This window comes from Elephantulus edwardii, unplaced genomic scaffold, assembly GCF_000299155.1.
Source record: "Elephantulus edwardii isolate Elephantulus edwardi_28Jun2011 unplaced genomic scaffold, EleEdw1.0 scaffold00121, whole genome shotgun sequence".
Classification (NCBI taxonomy): Eukaryota; Metazoa; Chordata; class Mammalia; order Macroscelidea; family Macroscelididae; genus Elephantulus; species Elephantulus edwardii.
In genome coordinates this window covers 4,801,199-4,825,586 of record NW_006399871.1, presented here as the reverse complement: position 1 = coordinate 4,825,586, position 24,388 = coordinate 4,801,199, and the positions used below count along the sequence as shown (strand labels likewise).

General features: G+C 46.3%; 1 protein-coding gene across 1 annotated transcript in view; it reads right to left on the bottom strand.

Annotated features, from left to right (window-relative positions):
* SLC6A20 (solute carrier family 6 (proline IMINO transporter), member 20) overlaps window positions 1-22,922 on the bottom strand; it is a 43,821-nt gene extending 20,899 nt beyond the window's left edge. The window contains exons 1-3 of the mRNA XM_006893049.1: window positions 22,772-22,922; window positions 2,627-2,767; window positions 566-657 (exon numbers count right to left, since the gene is read on the bottom strand). Of these exons, the coding sequence (XP_006893111.1) occupies window positions 566-657; window positions 2,627-2,767; window positions 22,772-22,892 (354 nt within the window). The 5' untranslated portion in view covers window positions 22,893-22,922. The remainder of the gene's footprint in view (window positions 1-565; window positions 658-2,626; window positions 2,768-22,771) is intronic.
* Between the last annotated feature and the right edge of the window lie 1,466 nt (window positions 22,923-24,388).

Genomic DNA, 24,388 nt, shown 5'->3' with positions numbered 1-24,388 from the left:
TGACTCGACGGCACATAACAACAACATCTATAAAATGGGAATGATGACATTTCCATCAGAGGTTGATGTTCTCCCAGAAGAACTTTGGAGTCTATAGGAGAAAGGAAGGGCCCAGCCTGGCGAGAGGGCCAGAAGCCTGGGAAGATAGGTGACAGGGGCAGGAGGAAGGGGAGAGTGAGGAAGAGGAGGAAGGCCATTACTGTCTTGCTGGGTTGGTGACAACTTACCTCGCCAGGACTTTTCACTGGTTTCCTCTTAGTCCATTACACAGTGGTTTTGAATATTTTTTTGGGTATGTGTGTGTCACAACTTTCAGAGAGAACCTGATACGGACCTGCTCCCGACATGCACAAAGGGGCGTACAATCCAGGGGTGCAGGAGTCCCAAGCCCTGAGGCGTGGGGTGCTTGCTCTCTCCCCTCGCTCTTCACACCACTTCCTGTTTCCCCCTCACACCGTCCTCCCCAGTTTCCCCTGCCTCCCTCGGGTGAGTGGACCCTCCCCGCCCAGCCCCAGTGGGCAGCCCTTGCTCTCCCTTTTCCACCTTGCCTCAGGCTCCTGCTTACCTGGAAGGAGTGGAAGAGGTACCAGAAGGCCCAGGCGTTGATGACGTTGTAGTACATGGAGAGGAAGAAAGAGACCACCACGCTGGCAACGCCTGAGAGGAAGCAGAGGTCAACCTGAGGGCCACCCCCTTCCCTCCCATCTGCACCTGTGTGAGGTGGCCCAGCCCATTCTAGGCAGCTCCCAGGACGTGCCTGCAGGGACTAAGCTGGCCTTCTGACTGGCAAAATCTGTCAGAAACCTCACCAAGCTTTTGCAAGCATCTTGTAAGGGTTATTTCTCTTTTCCTAACCTCTTTGCCACCATCTGGAACATGAGGCCATTGATGTTTTTGACCCAGTACCAAGTGTTGTGCTACATACTTTACATGATTCTAGTCCTCACAGCAACGGGGATTTATTATTATTATTACTATTATTATTATTATTATTTACTATTCCTATTCCACAGAGGAGCAAATTGGGGCATGTCATCATTAATTTGCCCAAGCTCACTCAGGTAGTGAGTGGCAGAACTAGGATTCAAGGCCAATGCGGGAAGCACTTTGTCACTGCCAAGTGCCACCCTGATATTACAATTGCTCCTCCTTGGTGCAGGGAGCCCTGGTCATTTCTCTGGCCGTTCAAATCCACCAGCAGTTCTTTGGAGAAAGATGGGCAATCTCCTCTCATGTAATCGATAACTTTTTGGAAACCCACTGGAGAGTCAGCCAGGAGTCAGTCCTGACAGCAAGGGTGGGGGGGGCAGGTTTGGTGGGTTGGTTTGTTGTTGTTGTTGTTGTTGTTGTTTATTTACATTAACTCCTCAGCTCAGCTGATGTTGAGATGTTTGAGCCAAACGTGGCCCAGGGATGGTCTGGAGCAGGGGTGTGAGGAGGTGTGTCAGGAGTGGAGGGCACAGGGACCACACTGACTTCAGGAATCAAGGAAGGCAAGGTGTGGCTGGGGCTTAAGGGAGGGTGGCAGCCGGTGAGGGGTAAGCAGGTACCGACCCACAACCACCCTCCCGAGCCACCCACACTCCGGGTTTCTCCTGAGTCGTCTAGAATAGGCTGTGGTTGGAATGTTTACACCACAAGTGTCAGCTTCTCTCTTTTCCACCTGTATCGCAGAGAACTCATTGCTAAACATTGACCAGCACCCCACTGGCTGGCACCAACCTCGTGTGTCTTTCCCACTAAACGGCATGTGCTGCCTCTGAGGAGTCCTCTGGGAGTGCTGACAGGGGCAGACTGCGAAACCACGCCTGTGTGTCAAACAGCTGCTCCCTGGAGGGGGCAGGTTGTTTGGGGATGATCGATGTGGCCAAGTGCAAGAACACATTTCTCCAGTGGAAACACGTGTTCACGTGCACATTTATGTTTTACTGGCCCCGGAAATGTCACCTGCCTCCCTGCTTATTTCCTATCCTGGGGGAGGGAGGCTGAGCAGACCACGGCCACTGCTGGTCAAAGTTTCAGCGAAGTTGGCAGAGGGAGCCTGGACCCCGAGGGCTGTTTGGGCAGGTTAACCATCTCCCGGAGGTGCCCAGGGATACTGGAGAGAAGGAGGGGCACACCCCACTTACTATCCTGCTTGCATGCCCTAGGGATGAGAGACGCCCTTACCGCCTGTCACTGGTGCTATAGAGATGGAACAAACTCATCCCACACATGAATTCTGTAAGTCCACACCTGGTACATAATAAGTGCTCACTAAAAGAGAAAGATGGCCTTGGTACTAAGAAGCAGCGAGCAGTTATGTGAATTTCCAGAATGGTTGGTTTGGGTAAAGCCAGCTCCTTTGTGGAGATTTGCCTCTTACAGATGAGGTAATAGGGGTCCAGGGGACAGAAGTGATGTGGCTTTAGTTCCCCAGGGCTGACCCACCTCCCCATTTCATTGCTCGGTGCACACAGCCAGCCCGCCCCTTTTGGCTCATATTCTGTGCTCCCAGGCCCTCTGTCTGCCCCATCCTGCATTTTCTGCTGTCCTGTTCCAGTAGGTTTTTTCTGGTGAATTCCCACCCACGCCTCTGTACTGCCCAGGGAAGAGCTCTGGGGTCTCTGGGTCGGGGAGGACTCACCGACTCCACTGAGGTAGGGGCTGATGGCCCTCCAGGCCCCGATGCTGCCCTGCCGCATGCGCTGCCCCACGGCCAGTTCCAGGTAGAGGAGCGGCATGCCTTCCACAAAGAGCATAATGATGTAGGGGACCAGGAAGCTGCCTGTGGGGGTCCAAGCCGAGAGCCACTCCATCACTGAAGGTTCTTACTCCAGCCCCAGCCACCTTGCACGCTGAGCAGCTGTCCTTCCCATCCGCCCTGCCTCCCCTTCCCCATACCTCCCACTTGTCCGTTCATCGCCTGTCCTTCTTTCCACTCAATCCCTCTATTTGCACAGCTTTCCGTCATGACAGATCTTTTCTCTTTCCTCTCGTACATATCTCTACCCCGTTCATCCATCCATTTCTATTTGCACACACCATCATCCTGCCCTTTAATTTTTCTCATTATCCCTCAGTTCATTGGCTCATCCATACCCCCCCCCCCCCCAAGGATAGCGAGCCGTGTCTCTTGTTAAAATATTTAAATAACATATTTAAATTCCATCCTGGAGTGAATTTAATTCCTCTTCCATGAACCCCCCTATTTTGTCTTGTGTTTCAGCAAACAATGTCTTATCAGAGCCAAGGACCATTACCTTGTCAGATTACCTGCACCCAGACCTCTGCATCTGGCTGTCCCACCTCCACCAGGCCCCTCAGCCTCTCTGCTCGGCCTCACGCTGCCTCGCCCCCCACCCCAGGAGGTGGTCAGTAGGGGACCATTCTATTGAGCACTTAAGGGCGGATTACCCTGACCTGAGCTGGATGTGAGGTGAGAGGTTTGCATCCCTGCTCCCTGCCCTTGAAGGATCATCTGGGCAGAGGGGTCTCAGCTGCCTCTTACTTGTCCAGGGGCACAGACTAAACCTGTTATCCTAGTATCTTCAGAGATGAGTCAGGGTTTGGCATGTATGTGTGGGGAGGTAGAGGGTCCCCAGTAGCTAGGACCCAGGCTTCCACTTCCTTTTACACATACTTCGATTTGCTCCTGCTTGATACCGTGGCCTTCAGCCTAAATTTCCATTTGAATGGAGTCTATCAGGGTGGATAGAACCTGGCTAGTTCCTGAGGAGTCACGCATAGACAAGTGGTGGTGGCGGGAAGCTGGGGAGCATGACTACATCTGTGGAAACCCTCATCACCGTTAGACATAGGGACAGAGACAGGAGGCCCACGGTAAGGCCACCTGTGCTTACATCGCCCCCAGCAGATGGTGGACCCGCTGCTTCTCTTGTGGGCTCTGCCCCCTCCACCCTCTACCAGCTATTAGCCATCTCTCTCTTACTGCCCAGCTTCCTCACCTGTAGATCTGGAAAAGAAAAGAAAAAGGTGCAGTGGAAGAAGAGGGCGGGACTTCCGGTTGAAAGAAAACCCTGGCACCACAGCTGTGGGGTATCAATGACTCATTCTGGGACTCAGAATCCCTGGGCGGGACAAAGGGTTCATGTACTTGACTGCTAACCAAATAGTTGCAGGTTCGAGTCCTTTCAAAGGTGCCTTGGCAGAAAGACCCGGTGACCCCTTTCTGAAACATCAGCCACTGAAAACGTTACGGCGCACAGTTTTTCTCTGACACACCTGGAACTGTCCTGAGCTGGAGTTGCTTTGAAGGCAAATGTTATTTATTGACAAGAGACTTTGGCTCTGCAGTATTAAGAGACAACGATCACATAGACATGCTCTCATCAATAAATACATAGTATTTTCAAAAGCAAAATCCTTCTGAAGATTATCTAGAAAAGACTTGAACAGTACATTGACAGAGAGCTACCAGAAATACAGGCTGGGTTTAGAAGAGGTCCTGGCACTAGGGACATTATTGTCAATATCAGATGGATCTTGGCAGAAAGCAGAGAGTAGCAGAAGAATGGCTATCTGTTTTTATTGACCATGCAAAGGCGTTTGACTATGTGGCTCACAATAAATTGTGACTAACTTTGAGGAAAATGGGAATTTCTGAACACTTGATCATGCCTATATGAAACCTACATTTGGACCAAGAAGCAGTCCTCAGAATAGAGCAAGGAAGCACTGCATGGTTCAAAATCAGCAAAGGAGTGCATCAGGGATGCATCCTGTCTCCATGCCTTTTTGATCTGTATGCAGAACAGATCATTTACGAAACAGGGCTTTATGAGGAGGAATGTGGCATCAAGATTGGAGGAAGATTCATTAACAACCTACAATATGCAGATGACACAACTTTGCTTGCTGAAACTGAAGACGACCTGAAGAACTTTCTTGCAAAAGATCAAGGGCTGTAGTCTTCAATATGGATTGAAGCTCAACATCAAGAAGACAAAGATTCTCAGCACTGGGCCAATTGGCAGCACCATATTAGATGGAGAAGAGATTGAGGTTGCTAGTAATTACAGCTTGCTCGGATCCACAGTCAACACTCTTAACACCATCAGTCAGGAAATCAAAAGACGAATTGCATTGGGAAAATCTGCTCTCATGGACCTCTCCAGAGTGCTGAAGAGCAACGATGTCAGTCTAGATACAAAGGTGCGCCTAATCCAGGCCATGGTCTCCTAAATTACTTGTTATGCTTCAGAGAGTTGGACAATGACTAAGGAGGATAGAAGAAGAATAGATGCCTTCGAGTTGTGGTGCTGGAGAAGAGTCTTGAACACACAATGGACCACCAAGAAAACAAACAGGTCTGTCTTAGAGAGGGTGAAACCAAGTCTCTCCTTGGAGGTTAGGACTTTGAAGCTCCATCTCACTTACTTTGGGCACGTGGCCAGGAGAGATCAGTCCTTAGAGAAGGGCATCATGCTCGGAAAGGTGGATGGACAGCGAAGGAGAGGGAGACCCCGGATGAGATGGATCGATACAGTAACTGGGGCGATGGGGGTTGGTGTGTTTGAATTAGTGAGACTGGCTCAGGACAGGGAAGAGCTCAGAGCTGCTGTACATAGGGTCACTATACATCACAGGTGACTCAATGGCACATCAAACAATAACATACTATCACACGTTTGAAAGCAGAAGTGGCATCCATTTCCTAAATAACATGTCTCCGGAAACTCTATGAACTTTGATAAATGTTGATAGTTAGAGGGGTTTCAGGCCTTTTGTGCATAGAGGTGTTATGAGTTGTGCTCAACTCAAAGGCAACCAACAACAACATTTTCGAAAGTGTCTCTCCTGTAACCCATTTCCCCTAAATAGCTGTATCTCAGAAACACTCTCCTTCAGCCCTCGGTGTGCCTTGGCATCTCCCTTTAAATATGTCCATTGCATTTTGCTGGGAAAGTGAATCTAGAAGTCATTCACTCAATCCTTGGGCATTTACCTTGTTTCCAGATTTCCACCAGGAGAAATAAAGCTGTGAGACAGAACCTGGTTCACTTAGTTGAGAACTTCTTTGGGATAGGTATCCCAGAAGTAGGAGGACTGGGCCCCTATGGCAGGCAGAAACAGAGCTATTCCTGCAGTATCCCTTGCACATCTCTGGGAGGTGGGAAGAAGGCTAGCCGGATGATGTTTTATTTTGTTGATTGATTGGTCTTGTGGGTTCTCGGTGTGTAGGACTTTCTCTTCCTGGTTTCATTCTCCCTGGCTCATGTGTGGGTTGAGAACACACAATACCTTACCTTCTCCTCTCTGAATTCTGCTCTGAAGAGTCCTGTAAGCTGCACTCTCTTTCTGTCCCACTGAAATGTGTTAAAGCATTTACCAAGGAGCCCAAGAGTCCACCAGCATCAGGGGTCCCACCAGGAAACGATGACAATAAAGGCTGTGCTGACATGACTTGCCTTGACCAGCATTCAAATCCCCAGTGGTTATAAAATAATCTCATTTTCACCCAAGGTGTTAAATAGTAACCACATGAGGATTGCCAAGGTCGTGGAAGGTTTGTCAACTTGGCAGGTCCTGCCTGGCTGCCCACTGCCCATGGCAGAATGGAAATCCTAGTGCCCAGCTGGTCAGTTGGAGGGACTTTAGCCCCATCCGCCAATACTTTCCATCCCACAGTCCCAGCCTGCCCCCCGGTCATCAAATTAATACACAGTCTACGGGAGTTTGCCTGACTGTAATCTTTTCAATAAACGATGTCCAGAAAACTTTACTCTCCATCTCCAGAAAAGTATATCTTAGCCTATGCCCTGTATTTTAAAGATTAAATAGATCACACATACTTACATGTATAATTGTACACACTAAAACTTTTCAAAGAAAATATAAGAGAAACTCTTTCTGTCTTGGTCAGGTGAAGATTTCTGAAAGGCAACACCACAAGCATGATACGTAGAAGAAAACACTGATGAATTGAAAGTCACTAGACACGTGTGATCTGTTCAAGCAGGCATTAAGGGAATAAAACACCAAAGGAAAAAAAAAACTGGGAGGAAATATTTGCAAAACACGTATTTGGCAAAGACTTTGTATGTAGAGTACATCAAGGATAGGATGTAATAATGCAATAGTAAGAATGCAAAGGATATATTTTTGAAAAGTGCAAAATATTTCAACATATCACCAAATTGAGACATTTCACCAAAGAAGATTTACAAAAGGCAAACAAGCCCAAGAAAAGAAGATCAACATCAAGGTTATTAAAGCGATGGTTGTAGAGTTGAGTTGAGTCCAATTTATATCGGCCTCGTGGGTGGAGACTGCTCATCTTTCTCCTGGGGAGCGGCCGGAAGATTCGAACCAGAGGCTCTTGGTCACATCTATTGTTGTCAAGCGTCATTGAGTCAATTCCATGGGGAACCGCTCCATAGGGATTTCTTGGGTATAATCTTTACATAAGCAAATTTCCAGGTCTTTCTCCCTCAGGGCCAGTGGGTTATGCTTGAACTGCTAACCTTTCTGTTAGTAACTAAGTTTTTAACTGTTTGTATCACCAGGGCTCAAATCTAAAAATACTAAACTCATGCCCATCGAGTCTGTTTTGACCCACAGCACATCTCCATCAGGGTTCCAAGGCTGTTACTCTTGTGAGAAGTTGTTGTGTGTTAGCAAATTGGAACCAAGCCATAGTTGATTCTCCAGTGGGTATTCAGTGCCAGGAAATCTCACGGGAGGAGATTGCCCATCTTTCTCCTGTGGAGAAGCTGGTGGATTCGAATAGTGTGACTTTGAGATTATAGTGCAGTGTCTTACCACTAGGCCACCAGAGCAGGTTGTTCATATTTTGCACTTGGAATAGCAGGTGGATTCGAATTGGCGACCTTTGGGTTAGCCATGCAACATGTATGGTAATGCAGCATGTCACCAGAGAAGGACTGAAGTATAAAATACAGACAATCCTAAATGCTGGGGAGAATGAAGGAAGCACTCCTAGACATTGTTGGTGAGAATGTGAAATGGTACAGTTCAACTACGGAAAACAGTTTGGAAGTTTTGTATAAAGTCACAGGCAACTTGACGGCACATAAACAACAAACAAACAACAAGTATATACTACCAACAATTATACTCCTGGATATTTTACTCTAGAAAAATAAAAACTATATTAACATACAAAAACCTCCCAAAACACAAACTGTGTTCATAGCAATTCTATTTATAGTTTCCCCAAACTGGGCATAATTCATTCATCTCTCAATAGATGAATGAATCAGGTACATAATCAGCCAACAAAAAAAGAACAAACTGTTGTTGTTGTTATGTACTGTCGAGTCACCTGTGATTCATGGCGACCCTATGAACAACAGCTCTGAAGCCCTGTCCTGAGCCAGTCTCACTAACTCCAACACACCTGCCACCATTGCCCCAGTTACTGCATCAATCCAACACATCCGGGATCTTTCTCTACTGCACTGTCCCTCCACTCTTCCTAGCATGATATCCTTCTGCAAGGACCAATCCCTCCTGCCCATGTGCCCAGACTATGTGAGATGGAGCTTCAAAATCCTAGCCTCCAAGGAGAAACTTGGTTTCACCCTCTTCAAGACAGATTTATTTGTTTTCTAGGGGATTCACAATATGTTCAAAACTCTTCTTCAAAACTCTTCTCCAGCATCAATTCTTCTTCTGTCATTCTTAGTCAGTGGTTCCATGATGAATACCATTGGCACCAGCAGTCAGGAAATCAAAAGACGAATTGCACTGGGAAAATAAGCTGTCAGGGACAACTCCAGAGAACTGAGAAGTAATGATGTCAGTCTAGAGACTAAGGCGCGCCTGATCCAGGCCATGGTCTTTCAATTACTTGTTATGCATCAGAGCTGGTCAATGACTAAGGATGACAAAACAAACTACTAATATTTGCTAAAACATGGAAAACATGGATGGATCTCAAAGGCATTATGCTAACAATGCAAGATGTAAAATGTAAACAAAAGAGCTACTGTCAAGCAGAAATGGATAAAGCCTAAATTTTAATTGTCTCTGAGTTCCAGCCAACTCTTGGCTGGCTCTTGATTGTCAGGGTAGAACTGTGCTCCGCTGGGTTTCCACTGGTGATATTTTAGAAGTTACATCACCAAGTCTTTCTTCCATAGTATCTCTGGGTAGATTTGAACCTCCAAAGTTTTGGTTAGCATCCAAGCAATTGAACTGCTTGCACCCTTGAGAGATTTCAGAATAGATATTGATGCACCTCTCCAGGACTGGATACTGACTGCCCCTACCTCTAAAAGCTGGTATCACACTCAAGTAGGTGAGATGTTTACAGAATTGTTCAGGAAGTTCTCTGTCTTGTTAACTGTATATTGTTAACTCCTGTGCACCAGTCATCCCACCCCCATCACACTCCCTGGACTTTCTTGTTTCCTCCCGGCTTCTCAGCGCTTTATTCTCAGATTCTGTTGCTCTCCACCCACCCAGCCCTTAAACTCCCACCTCCTCAAAATTCTCTTTTGACTTCTCTTTACCACCTGGACGAAACTCCATGCTCCTCTAGGCCCTGAGGCTGTGGGAGAGGGCTCTTCCCTCCCTCTCTGAGTCCTTAGTCTTCCTGCTCTACTGTAGTCTCCCCACATGTCTTGTGACCAGGCAGGGTTGGTCTCGCTGCCCCACCCCCTGCCTGGAATGCACATTCCCTTCATTCAGTTCTCCATCCAAATACAGCCTCCTCCCAGTGGCCTTCCCTGTCTGCGTTCATTGAAACTACCCCACATCAGTCACCTGACTTTTACACTACTTGCGACACACCGACACACCGTGAAAGGTTGATAGTAGTTCGAGAAAGATGAGGCAGTCAGCTCCCTTTAAGATTTACAGCCTCAGAAACTTGATGGAGGGACATCATCGGTTGGAAATGACTCCTTGATCCTGGGCTTAGTTTCCACCCTTCCTTCAGAACAGATACCCATGTGCAATTCTGCTACAGTTTAACTTGGCTATTACTTGTCTTCCAACTAGTATGTAAGCTGTTATCCCCTGCTCGGTTCACAGCAGTTCTGGAGAGAGGAAAAGAGCAGGGGAGATGCTGTGGAGTGATGGAAGGAAGGAAGGAAAGTAAGCAATGAGGGAGGGAGGAATCCATCCTTCTGGTCTCACAGGACCTTCCATACATAGTGCCTTCCCACATCACCGGAAACTAAGCTGGAGTTCCCATCTCTGGTGTCACCAGCCTTGCTGTTGAGCTACAGGGACTGTCCCCTGGCTTTTCTTTGAACCTCTTGTCTTGCTCTTACATAGTAACTTTTTCTTTTGAAGGTGTATAAACTATTTATTAACAGACAAGGCCTACAGATGTATTTCTTCTTGGACACACCCGCAGTATGGCCCCGATGGCCAGTGGTCTTGGTGTGTTGGTTTCGAACTCGAAGGTCCCCAAAGTGGCGCAGCCCTCTGTGGGCGCGGATCTTCTTCAGTCGCTCCAGGTCTTCACGGAGCTTGCTGTCCAGACCATTGGCCAGAACCTGACTGTATTTCCCATCCTTCGCATCTTTTTGTGTTCAAGAACCAGTCTGGAATCTTGTGCTGGCGTGGATTCTGCATCATGGTGATCACACGCTCCACCTCCTCTTCGGTGAGCTCTCCTGCCCTCTTGGTGAGGTCAATGTCTGCTTTCCTCAACACCACATGAGCGTATCTTCGCCCTACACCCTTCATGGCAGTGATGGCAAAGGCCTATTTTCTGCCGCCCATTGATGTTAGTGTTGAGTACTCGCAAAATGTGCTGGAACTTCTCTGGGATCACTAGAGACATGGCGGTGGCAGCAACGGCAGCGTGTAGGCCTCCGGTGGAAGAGAAATAGCAACTTCTTTAGAACAGAGACTGTATCTACTTGGCCCACAATTGGATCTCTATTTCCTAACACTGCACCTGATCCTTATATAGTGAGTGCTCAGTAAGTGTGTGTTGAATGGTTGGTTACCTGGTGGGAAATGGCTCTCTAGCAATGATTCTAGTTGGCTGGGCAGGTTGTGGGGCTTTTACCAGGGAGACACAGAAGAGGGGTCTGGAAAAGTTATCATGTGGCTAAAACCAGAGTGTTTTTTTTTTTCAATGTGTAAAACAAAACTGTGTCATTATGTCGACATCAGTTGAGATGCACATTGGGTAAATCTTTATCAGTTTGGACTTTCCTTAGAAATGATAGGCAATCTGAAAGGAGTGATTGTACTTATAATGACATATTTTAGATCTAAATAAGATCATTCTAGGCTATTGAAACAAATGACCTGCTCTGAAATAGATTTCTTCTACAAGACATGGAAGAATATTTCAAGGAAATTTCTTGTATTTGACCTTTAAGAGTTAAATGTGTTTCCTACTGCCAAAGGGGCCCTTTAGAGTAGTGAGAGAAGATCTTCACCCTGAAACACACAGCGTCCCTTTTCAGCAGGAAGTAGCTAAGAGAATACGCCATCCCCTTTTCCTTATGACTCAGGGTGAAGTCTCTCTCAGGGAGGAGTGATAGGGAATGGCAAAGGACACACTCACAAAGAAGATTAATCAGAACTGGCTTTGACAAGCACTGTGGCATTTGGACAAGAACAAACTGGGAGGAGGGTAGAGAGAATAGTGCAACAATGAATGAGTGGCAGCCCAAAACCTCTGTAAATGTTTATGAAAATTAATAAAATATAATTATAGAAAAAAAAAGAGTTAAATAGTTACTGGGTTCATGCAACAGCCTTAGACAACGATGAGGAGAGAACTGAAGAAAAGATCTTGGGGTTGTTACGTGCCCTCAAGTCGACTATGACTCATAGCGACCCTACGAACCCCAAATCTGAACCCTGCTCTATCTCGCGCCATCCTCATCATCTTTGATATACTTGACTCCATTGTTACAGTCATTGTCTCAATCCAGCTTGTTGAGGGTCTTCCTCTATTACACTGACCGAGCATGATGTCCTTTCCCAAGAACTGGGCACTCCTGACAACGTGCCCCAGGGATGTGAGACAAACCTTCACCATCTTTGCCTCCAAGGAGTATTCTGGTTGCACTTTCTCTAAGACAGATTTGTTTGTTCTTTTAGCAGCCCATAGGGTATTCAGTACTATTCCTCAGCATAATTCAAAGGCAATTCAAAGGCACTGATTCTTCTTCTGTCTTCCTCAGTCACTGTCCAACTTTCAGACACATAGGAAGAAATTGAAAAGAGTAGGGCTTGAGTGACGCTACGCCTTGAAGCTCTCCTGCTGCTCCTCAGCACCTTGGAGAGGTCCTGGACAGATTTCCCCAATGCAACCAGCTCTCGGTTTCTTGACGGCTGGCACCAAGGGTGTTTGTGGATCCAAGTAAGATGGAATCATTAACTACCTCAATCCTTTCTCCATCTATTATGATGCTGCCTATCAGTCCAGTGGTGAGATCACTGTTTTCTTAATGTTAGGATGTAATCCATACTGAAGGCTGTACTCTTTGACTTTCTGCAGCAGATATTTTAAAATATAACTCTGTTTAAAGCTTACGAAGATTTTAAGTAAAGTGGTAAGTGAAATAAAAACCGCAACCTTAAGAAGTGGAGCATGTTCAAGAACAAATTAATTCCACAAGATATTTTCTTGGATGTATGCATTGAATGGGGCCATTAGTACAAAGTAGAAATGGTGGAAACACATTTGATACCTAGACATAGTGTTGCTGTTATGTGCTGTCGAGTAGACTACAACTCATAGCGACCCTCTGCACAATAGGCCTGAACCCTGCTCTATCCCACGCCAATCTCACTGTTTCTGACACACCTACCCTTATTACCCCAGTTATTGTGCCAATCTATCTCATCTAGGGTCTTCCTCTCCTGCACTGTCCCTCGATCCGTCCAAGTATGTTATCCTTCTCCAAAGACTGGTCCCTCCTGGCCATGTGCCCAAAGTAGGTGAGCCAGAGTCTTAAAATCCTTGCCTCCAAGGAGCAGCTTGGTTTCATCCGCTCCAGGACAGACTTTTTCAATCTCTTGGCAGACCATGGTATGTTTAATACTCTTCTGCAGCACCACAGCTCAAAGGTGTCAATAAGTTTTAAAATTAAAAATGTCACATAATGTTTTATAAATTCACGTAATAGATTAGGTATCTGAGAAATGTAAGAACTAATAAAAAATAGAATCTGGTTTTAGAGTTTTCCGCACAGAACCAAAAATCTGAAAACAATGGAAAAGTATATATATATTTTTTTAATATTTAAAAAAAATAATTGTGGTCCATACACAAGAAAGATATTATCAGACATGTTTTGAAAATGATCTACCAATTTGACGTGGCACCATGTTGATTATGACTCATAACTCCCTAAAAATCATTTACATTTGATCTCTAGCTAACCTGAGGTTGGGTCAAAATAAAGAACTCAGACAGCTTTATAAAAGAATGAGTGCTAAACAAATGAGCCAGAATTCAATAAAAAAAGAAGATTGTTACCATCATAAACTAAGACAAATGAAAAGTGTAATTCTTGATTGAGCATAAACAAAATATTAATAGTGAAATGTTGTTGTTGACTGCGTTCGAGTCGAGCACAACTTATAGCGACCCTGTGAACAAAAGGCCTGAAGCCCCTCTACAACCGTTGGCATTTATCAACGTTCACAGAGTTTCCGCAGGCGTGTTATTTAGGAAGTGGATGCCACTGCTCTTGCAATAACCACCACTATTTCTGACTTCAGAGCTTGTGGCACCTCAACAGCGCATTGTCTGAGGTCCCACATTACGATGTCAACAGAAATTGCAAAGTAGAATGAGGATGAGGAAAGAAGAAGTAAAAGTCTGCTAAAATTTTTTAAAGGGTGCTCTGGTGACAGAGTCTGCAGGGAGTTGCACTGGTAGCGCAGAGGCTGCAGGCCAGTTCAAACCCAGCAGCAAGTAGGAGGGAGACAGACGGGCAGCCTCCTCCCATTACTGTACAGCCTTAGAAAACTGATGGAGAGTTGACTTCAACCAACTTGATGGCAGTCAGCTTGGGAGTTTACTGTTAAATGTTCTAAAAAACATGTATAGATAATAGGTAACATTTGATTCTTGCTACTGATAACTAGAGGAAGCTCTGGCAGCCTAGTGGTAAGAAACTGTGCTGCAATCCCGAGGGTACACAGTTAGAATCCACCAGCTGTTCCGCAGGAGAAAGATGGACGATCTCCTCTTGTGCGATTAACTGTCTCTAAAAACCTGCTAGAGGGTCGGCTATGGGTCAGTTCCAACTAAAAGGCACATAACAAAAATAACATCAACAACTGATAACTAGAGAAAAAGGAATCCAATTTTAATTAAAATTTTAGATTAACTACTATCAAACACAAATCCCAAAAGAGAAACAAACCCATTGCCATGGGATGATTCAACACACAGGAGACACAGGAGAGAGATAGACCCTATGATCGACCCTATATGGTAGAGGGTAACTGTCCCGTCAGGTTTTCAAAGCTGTAAATATTTCCAGAAGCCACAGTTTTCTCTCATGGGCCGGTTGGCGGGGTCAAACTGCTGAGCTACCTATTTGCAGTCAAACAGTAGCCACTGCTCTACAAGGGCTCTTAAATGAACTGTTGTTGTTGTTGTTGTGTACTGTTGAGTCAGAACCAACCATAGCTGACTCTCTGGTGGGTTTTCAGAAGCAGTTAATAATTGCACAGGAAGAGATTGCCCATCCTTCTCCCACAGAGCAGCAGGTGGATTCAAACCGTGTGCCTTTGGGATTGAAGCATAGCTTCTTGCCACTAAGCCACCGTAAATGAACTACTAGTGCACTAAAACTAAGAATGATACTTCCTAAAATTACTTGAAGGGGGAATGAACAGAGTGCTATAAAGAATCAGATAAAACGGCAAGGAAGTACAAAATAAGATTTAACAACATAATTAACGTGATTATAAATATAAATGGACCAAAGTCTTCCAGTAAAGGATAATGACCTGTTACGTTGTAATGATATAAAACTATAAACAACTTAAGATTTCAGTGATAAATAATTTAAAAGGTTGTGTTACCTCTGCAAACAGTATACTATACAGACAGCTACGTTAGCTCATATTTTTAAAGAATATGAAATGACTTTGGAAACACTTGGAAGTTAAAAAAAAATAGAAATAACAAATTGCTTATGGATAAGTTCTAATCTTTTTAGAGAAAAAATATGTTAAAAATAATTTCTGGGTGGTGGAATTGGGCTGATTTTGAACTTTATTACTTGTATTTCTGTATTTTCCAAATTTTCTACCACAAGCATGCGTAACCCGGAAACACACACAAAACACATCAAAACCACACATAATTCTAGAGCATGTTGTTACTTACTTTGCTAATTATGCTAAGGATATGACCTAAGTCTAATTACCCTGTCTAGGGAGCTCTAGTGGCTTTGTGGGTAAGGCCAAAGGCAGGCAGTTCTAATCCACCAGCTGCTCCAAGCAAGAAAGATGGGCAATCTCTCCCTGGCAAATTATGGCCTCTGAAAACTCTTTGGAGGGTCAGCTACGAGTCTGTTGTGACTCGAAGACAATGACTGACTGACTGACCCACTGACTGACTGAGTACCTCACCTGTTTGGTGAACTAAAAAATCTTACTAGAAAAGAACTTGCTTTCTGTGTGAAATTTATCCCTGTATGCCTTGGCCTTTCAAGATATAAAGTAACACACTTCACCAGAGAATTTACTTGGGCTTTCAAGCTCTTTTCTATCTCTCTGCTTGTATACTTTTGTCCTCTACAAAAACTTCTACAATAGTGAAAGTGGGGGAGGGAGGTAAGGAGGAAAGAGGAGAGAAGGGAGAAGAGAGGAGAGGAGAGGAGAGGGAGACAGAGACAGATGTTTTTATAGTGTGCTTTTGTTTAACCTTAAGAAACCCAAGTTCCCAAGTGATGTCCAAGCTGCTGTTCTGGGAGTCACATTTTGAGGGCCATTGCTATGCTCTGCCTGTGGTTAATCTAACACATTAATTTTGCTAGTGATGTGGGAGGTTTTAACATTCGGCAACCCTCACCCCCAGGAAGGACAGTCACCATCTTTGCACATCCCCAGCACCAACACAGTCCCTAGCTCAGGGCAGATACTAAAGGACGGTTCTATCAAATGACTTAAGCGTTCCAAAATATCTTCTTGAAGGACTCCAATGAGGTATCCAAAAGGACACAGGACAGTGGTTCCCCATCTCAGATGCATAGGAGAAACCCTATGAAGGGGCCACATATCTGAGATCAAGTCAGTCAGGATCACTGAACATGGGACCTGGACATTAGTACTTGTCAAAGCTCAAGATCGACTCTAACATGCAGCCCACGTGGCGAGACACAATGCTTGAAGCTTCCCCAGCAGGTGGACACTACCCCGACTCTTGCTTTGCTTCCCCAGCAAGCAGGGAGGCCCCATGGTGTTACTGCACCGGAGGGAGGGCTGAATGGGAAGACTGACTTTAGCCTGGAGTCCAGGGACGGTTGCTTGAAAGAAGTTACCTTTAATTTAGGGAGGTGACGTCTCTTGGAGAGGACGTGAAACAGAGAGAATGCGTGGCAAGACACCACACAGAGCGAGGTGTGCTTAGTGGAGGGCAAAGGTAGGAGGACAAGGGACCCTCATAGGTGAATATCAGGTGTTTTGCTAGGTTCCCTCCCTTCAATGTCAAGGTAAGCCATGAAAGAGAACCTCAACAGAGCCCTGAGATGTGGTTCTTCTGTCTTGGGGTTCCTGGGAGAAGGTTAGAACATCCTGTCTTGTTCTGCCTTTATCAGATTAAACACACAAGGTACAGAAAGTCCTGGCCTGGACACGGGACCTGTTCATCCAGAGGCCACCTCGGGTGAGCCTGCTATCTCCTCTGATAGAGGCAGTCATGAGACACCAGGGGTGTTGTGACGATTGAATCAAGTACCTGCAGAAAGTGCTTCACGCAACGTCTGGTCCACGCTAGAAGCCTGATCCTGTCCCCAGGCCTCAGTCAGTCTACAAACTCCAGGGTGAACACAGAGTGGCTTCTCAGGAGCTTCCTGACCACAGCCTTTCCCCAGGGTGGGAACCCAGCTGGTTTTGAACTTACTTTGGAAAGAATATGCATTGGATACTTTACAGGTTCTGACACTTAGGTTTCTGTCCTAACATTGTAGTAACTCCATCAGCCAGTTGTTTGAACACACACACACACCAGCAGTCATTTCATACATCTGTCCTTCCATGGACTAACTTCACGTGGTTTTGCCAGGCTAAGTAGTTGTAGCACCCACAGAACCTGGGTCTAGGGTTGGGCCGGGGCTGGCTCAGATCAACTCGGAAGAGACAGCTACACACATCCTTCCCCAAATCCTCATTCAGTAACATCATGTTGATAGTCTGAAATCAGCCAGGAAGCAATGTCTACACCAAAGGAATTGGCAAATGCTACAAAGTAGCATCTCTCCTCCAAAGCCACCTGCCCAACCTTTACTAGGCTAGTAGTACCACCTGACTCCCAGCAGCAAGTGGGGCTGGGAGTCAGAAGCACACGGCCTTGACCCTTCCTCTAAGCCAGTAGCTCTCAGGGTGGACCACAGACCAGCAGCATCCATGTCACTAAGAAGCTTGTTTGACGTACAAGGCTCTACCCTCACGCAGACCTCAGGGAGAAACTCTCTGGTGGGTAAGGTGAGTCCAGCAATCCGTAGTTTATGAAGAGCCTCCGGTAGATGAACATTTGGGATGCAATACTCTAAGCGATTTTGGGTTTAAGAAGCAAAATGAAATCCAAGAATTGTCTTTCCATTGAGCTTCAAAGACTCATGGCCCAGTGTGGTCTTTGATCTGTCCTCTTTATTCTTCAATTATCATGTTCGTTGTTATCAGGTGCCATTGAGTGACTATGACTTATAGTGACCCTCTGAACAACAGATCAAAACCCTGCGCTTATCCCTCACCCAGGCAACTCGATGGCAACAACAACAACAACAACAACAACAACGTCCCTCACCGTCTCTGCTGTGTGCACAGACCCTCTGCTTTTCCAAGTTTTATTCCAAGAACTGAAAAATACGCCCCACATAAGTAGAGAGCATTTCGGAGGGGAAAAAAACCAACCCCAAACCCCCCAAATTCCCACAACTGTTCTCGCTTCCCTGCTTTCATCCACTGTTTGAGCACATATTTACATAAAAATAAAGCTCTGTTGCTTTGCACTCCTAATTACTGCATTAGGACTAAGCACACTTGCATTCTGATTTCTCCAGCAACGACCACAGCCTGAGTCTCTGACTTGGCCGCCCAAGACCAGCTGACTTTGTCCAAGAGAGATTTTTTTGTGACATTCCTTCATCTGCTTTCTCTCCCCACCCCAGAGCAGGCGGGGGTCAGTGCAGTGCAGAGATGTTTGGTACCTGGCGTGTGATCTTCAGAATTAACATTCCTTGCACTGGGCCTGGCTGAGAGGCCACGAGAGAAACAAGCCTTCCCAGTCAGGGGCAGAGCCCCTGGAAAGAGGCACAGGCTTCTAATCTGTTTTATTCTCGGAATTATTTTGGCACAAAGAGGGGGCCTCTACGGTTTATAAACAAACTCTTTGTTTGCTGGGGGCAATGGGTCAAAGGTCGGTTTAAAAAGAAGTTCTACACCCCTTGAGAGCCATGGTGGATTTAGCCTTTTACCCTGAGGTAAAGAGAATGGGATTGAGTTTCCCACTCCTGGCGAAATCACCTGCTCCCCATCTCGTTCATTTTGTAGCTTTTTCATAACAGACCTCGTCATTGGGTCAACATATATTTATCGGGTGTCCCTTCTGACCCGCAATCTCAGAGGCAGGCAGTTTGAATCCATCAGTTGCTCCAAGAAAGAAGGATGGGCAATCTCCTCCCATGTGATTTACAGCCTCTGAAAACTTGCTGGAGGGTCAGCGATGGGTTGGTTCTGACAAAATGATACACAGCAACAGCCACCCCTTACCCAGCTGGGCCTCAGATGTCAGGCTAGTGAGAAGACAGAGGGACTCGAGGTACATGCAGGTCTTCCAGGTGCTCATTGACCTTTTCAGGGGGTCAGGGAGAGGCAGAGATAGCACTCCAGAGAAGCCATTGTTTGCCCTGGTGCAAAGATGTGGAGGTAGAGAAGGAGGTGTTCACAGATAGAGTTGCTCAGAAGAGCTGAAGTGGGAGAAAATAGGAGGTGGGTGGCCGGAAATGAGGTGGAAATATGGGCAGGTGTTAGATGGTCAAGGGCCTCGTGGGGCAGGGTAAGCTCTTTGGTATTCCTCAAGGGATTCTATCCAACTTTCTGCCATCACCACCCCAGCATCCCTCTTTTCATCCCAACCTACCAATCCTTACATCTGTTCACCTACCAGTTCATCCTTTATACCTTTTATCTATCTATCTATCTATCTATCTATCTATCTATCTATCTATCTATCCATCCATCTATTATCATCTATCTATCCATCTATTATCTATCCATCCATCCATCCATCATCATCTATCATCTCTCTCTCTCTCATATATATCATCTCTCTGTCCATCCATTCAACTCAAGCACATGCCAGGCACAAGGGTTCTTGCCCATTTCCTGGGATCTGAAGGTCTTGAGGCTTCCCTAGCAATAACCTGGCACAGATTCTACTTCAGAATTACTCAGCCCCACCCCTGACCACCTGCAGACCATGCAGGTAATGGTATTGTTACAAACAAGGGCTTAAGTGATCACGTGACAGGAGGCTCAGCTGGCCCTGAGTCTGGGGAATGTGCACCCAGGATATCGCGGCTACATGTGCTGAGAACAGAATGCAGTGGGAAGCACATTCAGACAAATCATTCTTTCAAAAGTCACTTAAGAAACCCTTTAGGTATATTTATGTGACTGCATGTGCTTGTCCTGTAAATGATGTGTCTTTTTTGCACTTCAAATTTAGAAAGGAATTATTGTTGTTGTTGTTATGTGCCATTGAGTCGTTTGTGACTCATAGCGACCCTATATACAACAGCCCTAAGCCGTGCTCTATCCTGTGCCAATCACATTGCCTCTGACACACCCATCCCAATTACCCCAGTCACTGAATCGATCCACCTCATAGAGGGTCTTCCCCTCCTGCGCTGTCCCTCTACTCTACCCAGCATGATGTCCCTCTCTAAAGACCTGTCTCTCCTTACAACATGTCCAAAGTATGTCAGACGAAGCCCCAGAATCCTTGCCTCCAAGGAGTAGCCTGGTTTAACCTTCTCCAGGATGAATCTGTTTGTTTTCTTGGCAGTCCATGGTACATTCAATACTCTTCTCCAGCACCACAGCTCAAAGGCATCAGTTCTCCTTCTGTCCTCCCTAGTCATTGTCCAACTCTCTGATGCATAACAAGTGATTGCAAAGACCATGGCCTGTATCAGGTGCACCTTACTCTCCAGAGAGACACCGTTGCTCTTGAGTACTTTAGAGAGGTCCCTAACAGCAGACTTTCCCATCGCAATACCCTATGTACAAGAAAGGAATTAGAAATGAAAAATTGACTATTGGAGAAGACCTTGCGGATTAATCTTTGCCAAACTGCTTTTGAACTGTTGGGAGGTGAAGGAAGAAGTGTTCATGGTGTTGAGATTCTTGGAGGCAAGGATTCTGGGGCTTCATCTGACATACTTTGGACATGTTGTAAGGAGAGACAGGTCTTTAGAGAGGGACATCATGCTGGGTAGAGTAGAGGGACAGCGCAGGAGGGGAAGACCCTCTATGAGGTGGATTGATTCAGTGACTGGGGTAATCGGGATGGGTGTGTCAGAGGCAATGCAATTGGCACAGGATAGAGCAGGGTTTAGGGCTGTTGTACATAGGGTTGCTATGAGTCGCAAACAACTCGACGGCACATAACAACAACACTTTGCATTGTCACTTATAGTGAAAAAACTCATTCATACTGATTATAGAAAACACACACAGAGAGAGAGAGAGAGAGAGAGAGAGAGAGAGAGAGAGAGAATGCGAGGAAGCAGATAAAATCACCCAGGACAGCTACTGTTAAATTTTTTTCCCCATTTTCTTTTTTCTCTGCATATTTTTAAAGCATAATTTAGACCATCCTTGTTTACACAGCTTTGAATCTAACTTCTCTTCCCTCCACTCAAGATATAATAAAATGAGAAAATAGACATAGAAAACTTTCAGAAAATACTATTCTAATGGCAACAAAGAGCCCATTGCATGGATGCATTATTACCTATTGAACCAATCACTTGCAGTTGAAAGTTTAGTTCAATGTTTAACTGTATTTAAAAAATAGTACCTATCCTTTTTTTCTGCCTCCTCTAATTATACGAGATAGTATTCTAGAGAGAGGGAAAAAATTATTTTTTTTTCCAATGCTGAAACCTGAGTCCTTATTGCCACATTGCCTTCCAAATGGCTACTTGGTATTTACCTGACTGTTGACATGTCATGAAAGATTTCGCTGCTGTTGTAGCATTAAGAGAATGGCACATATTTACTGAGTGTGCAAGGATATCAGTCGAGAGACTAAGGTGTGAATGATGACTAAGAATGACACAAGAAGAATCGATGCCTTTGAGCTGTGGTGCTGGAAAAGAGTTTGAACTTATCATGGACTTCCAGGAGGACAAATAGGTGTGTCTTGGAGAAGGTGAAATCAAGTTTCTCCTTGGAGGCTAGGATTTGGATACTCATCTTGCATACTTTCTGGCATGTGGCCGGGAGGGACCAGCCCTTGGAGAAGGGCGGAGGGACAGTGCAGGAGAGGAAAACCCCAGATGAGATGGATTGATACAGTAACTGGGGCCATGAGGGTAGGTGTGTTAGAGTCGGTCAGAGTGGCTCAAGATAGGGCAAGGTTCAGAGCGATTATACATAGGGTCGCTATGAGTCATGGGCCACAGGTGACTTGATGGCACATGACAACAAAAACCAACAGTGATGCCTCTGAGGGGAAATCGATCAAAAGCAGAAACAAAGTGATTTCACTATCCTGACTATGCAGTTCCATACTCAAACCAAACTTTTTATACCATTTAAAAAAGAATTGACTTGAGATCCCTTTACCTTGCATTTCATTTCAAGAACATTGGCAGAGGGATGAGGAAGGGTAGGGCGAAACCACAAGGTTGCATGGTTTATTGGTTGGAGGGAAGGGGTGAAGAAAATGAGAAGGACCCAGCAGGGACTTGGAAAGTTTGAATAAAGTTGGGCAAGGTCCAGTGGTGATTGATTTTATAAAACAAAGCATGAGAGTGATTGTATGAAACAATATGAATGAAGAATAGTGCGAAACACAATGGATACTAACTTTGTGAGCAAACCGATACAAAACAAAATTAAAAGAACATTGCCAGAAGGTTTAAGGTTCCCACAATGAACTTCCACTAAATAAGACAACTTCCTGCCCACTTTTTACACTGAACTGTCAGATTTCTCACTAGCACACCGTCTCCCCTCCCCTCCCCCCATCTTCCTTAGGAGAGGGACAATGTCCCTTGAGCCCACAGACTCTCACACCTTCGTAGTTTGGCCAACCAGAGTGTGGAGGGGGAGATCTTGGCCACTAATTCTGTGAAGGGATGGAAAGCTGCAGAGGGTTCCAGATGAGGACTTTGGATGAGAGTCCCTGCTCTGGAGTGAGATGTCCTGGTTGTGTAACTGGATAAATCAGGCTTTCTGAGCCTTCGTTTCGCGTCATCTATAAAATGGGTCCCATCTTCGCGCGCACCTGCAGGCGCATCAGGAGGGACTGACAGCCTGCGAGGAAAGCGCTGGGCCTCCTTCCTGCCCCGGGAGAGACCTGGCCCCGAGGCTGGTGCCTGCGCCTTCGCCCCAGGGCGCCCACACTCACCTCCGCCGTACATCTGGCACAGGTAGGGGAAGCGCCACACGTTACCCAGGCCCACAGCGTAGGAGATGCAGGCGAACACGAACTGCAGCGGGTTGGCCCAGAGCGGCCGCGCCTTCTCCATGGCCCCGCAGCTCCGCGCGCTCGCCTGGCACCGGGGAGTCTGTGCGCGCTCGGCCGGGCACCAGCCCCCCGGAGTCTGTGCGCGCTCGCCAGGCGCCCCGTCCCGCCCCGGCTCGGCCTGCGGTGGCCCCGCGCAGTCGCTGCCGCCCGCTCTTTAATTGCTAATCTTATTAACGGCGCGCCCATCGGAGGGGCGAGGCTGGTAAATGGATGACGGCCAGCCCCACCCCGCGAGGCCTCAGTTGCCAGGTTCCCGGCCGGATCTCAGGCAGGGTTCAGGGCGGTGCGCCGGTCCTCCCCCTGCTCGACATCGGGGTCTATGTGGGCTGCCGAGTTCCTTGGGGTGACCACGTTCCGTCATCCATTTAACCATTCTTTACTCAGTGCCTGCTGGGCGCCAGGCGTTGTGTGAACAGCACACAGCTCCTCACTTTCCGGCGCTGATATTCTGGCGTGGGGAGAAGAGCAGTAAACGCTTTTATTGGAGGGGATGAAATCTTCTCTTTTCCAGTGTTTTGGTGTATGTTGCTGTTAGGTGCTGTCAAGTGGAGTAGGACTTGTAGTGACCTTATGAATGCACTTGAACCCTGCCCTATCCTGTGCCATCCTCATCATCTCTGACATACTTGAGCCTGTTGCTACAGTGATTCTGTCAGTCCATCTCACCGAGGGTCTTCCTCTCTTCTACTGCCCTCCCACCTTTTCAAGTATGTCTTTTCCCAAGGAATGGCTTCTCCTAATCCCAAGCCCAAAGTTTATGAGAGTTTTTCCATCTTTCCCTCTAAGGAGAACCCTGGCTGCACCTTCTCCAAGACAGATCCCTATTTTTTTTTGGCAGTCCATGTTCAGTTCAGCACTCTTCTCCCACACCACAGCTCAAACGTGTTGATTCTTCTCCTGTCATCCTTAGCCATTGCCCAACTTTCAAATGCAAAGCAAGTGATTGAAAAGCCCAAGGCTTGGATGAGACACACCTTATCTTGAAACTGACACTGCTTCTTGGCATTTTGGAGAGATCTCTGACAGCAGATTTTCTCAATGCAATGCATCTTTTGATCTCCCGGCTGCTGGTGCAATTGCTGCCGATTATGGATTCAAGAAACTGGAAGTCACTAACAACCTTGATCTTTTTCTCCATCTGTTATGATGTTGCCTATTGGCCTAGTGGTGAGGACTTTCGTTTTTCTGATGTTGGGATATAAACTGTACTGAAGGCTGTAGTCTTTGATCTGTTGTTTACTGTCAAGTCAGAACTGACCCATAACTGACCCTCCAGTGGGTTTTCAGAGGCAGTAAATAGCACAGAAGGAGATTGCCCATCTTTCTTCCACAAAGCAGTTGGTGGACTCAAACCGTGTATTGGCAGCACGATTCTTTACCACTAAGCCAAGGGGCTCCCTTTCATCTAGAAAGTCTTTGATCTCAAAAGGGCAGTTTCACCAACAGGTGTGAAGATGACCAGACAAGAAGGGATCTGGTCTGGGGGTGGACTGAGGG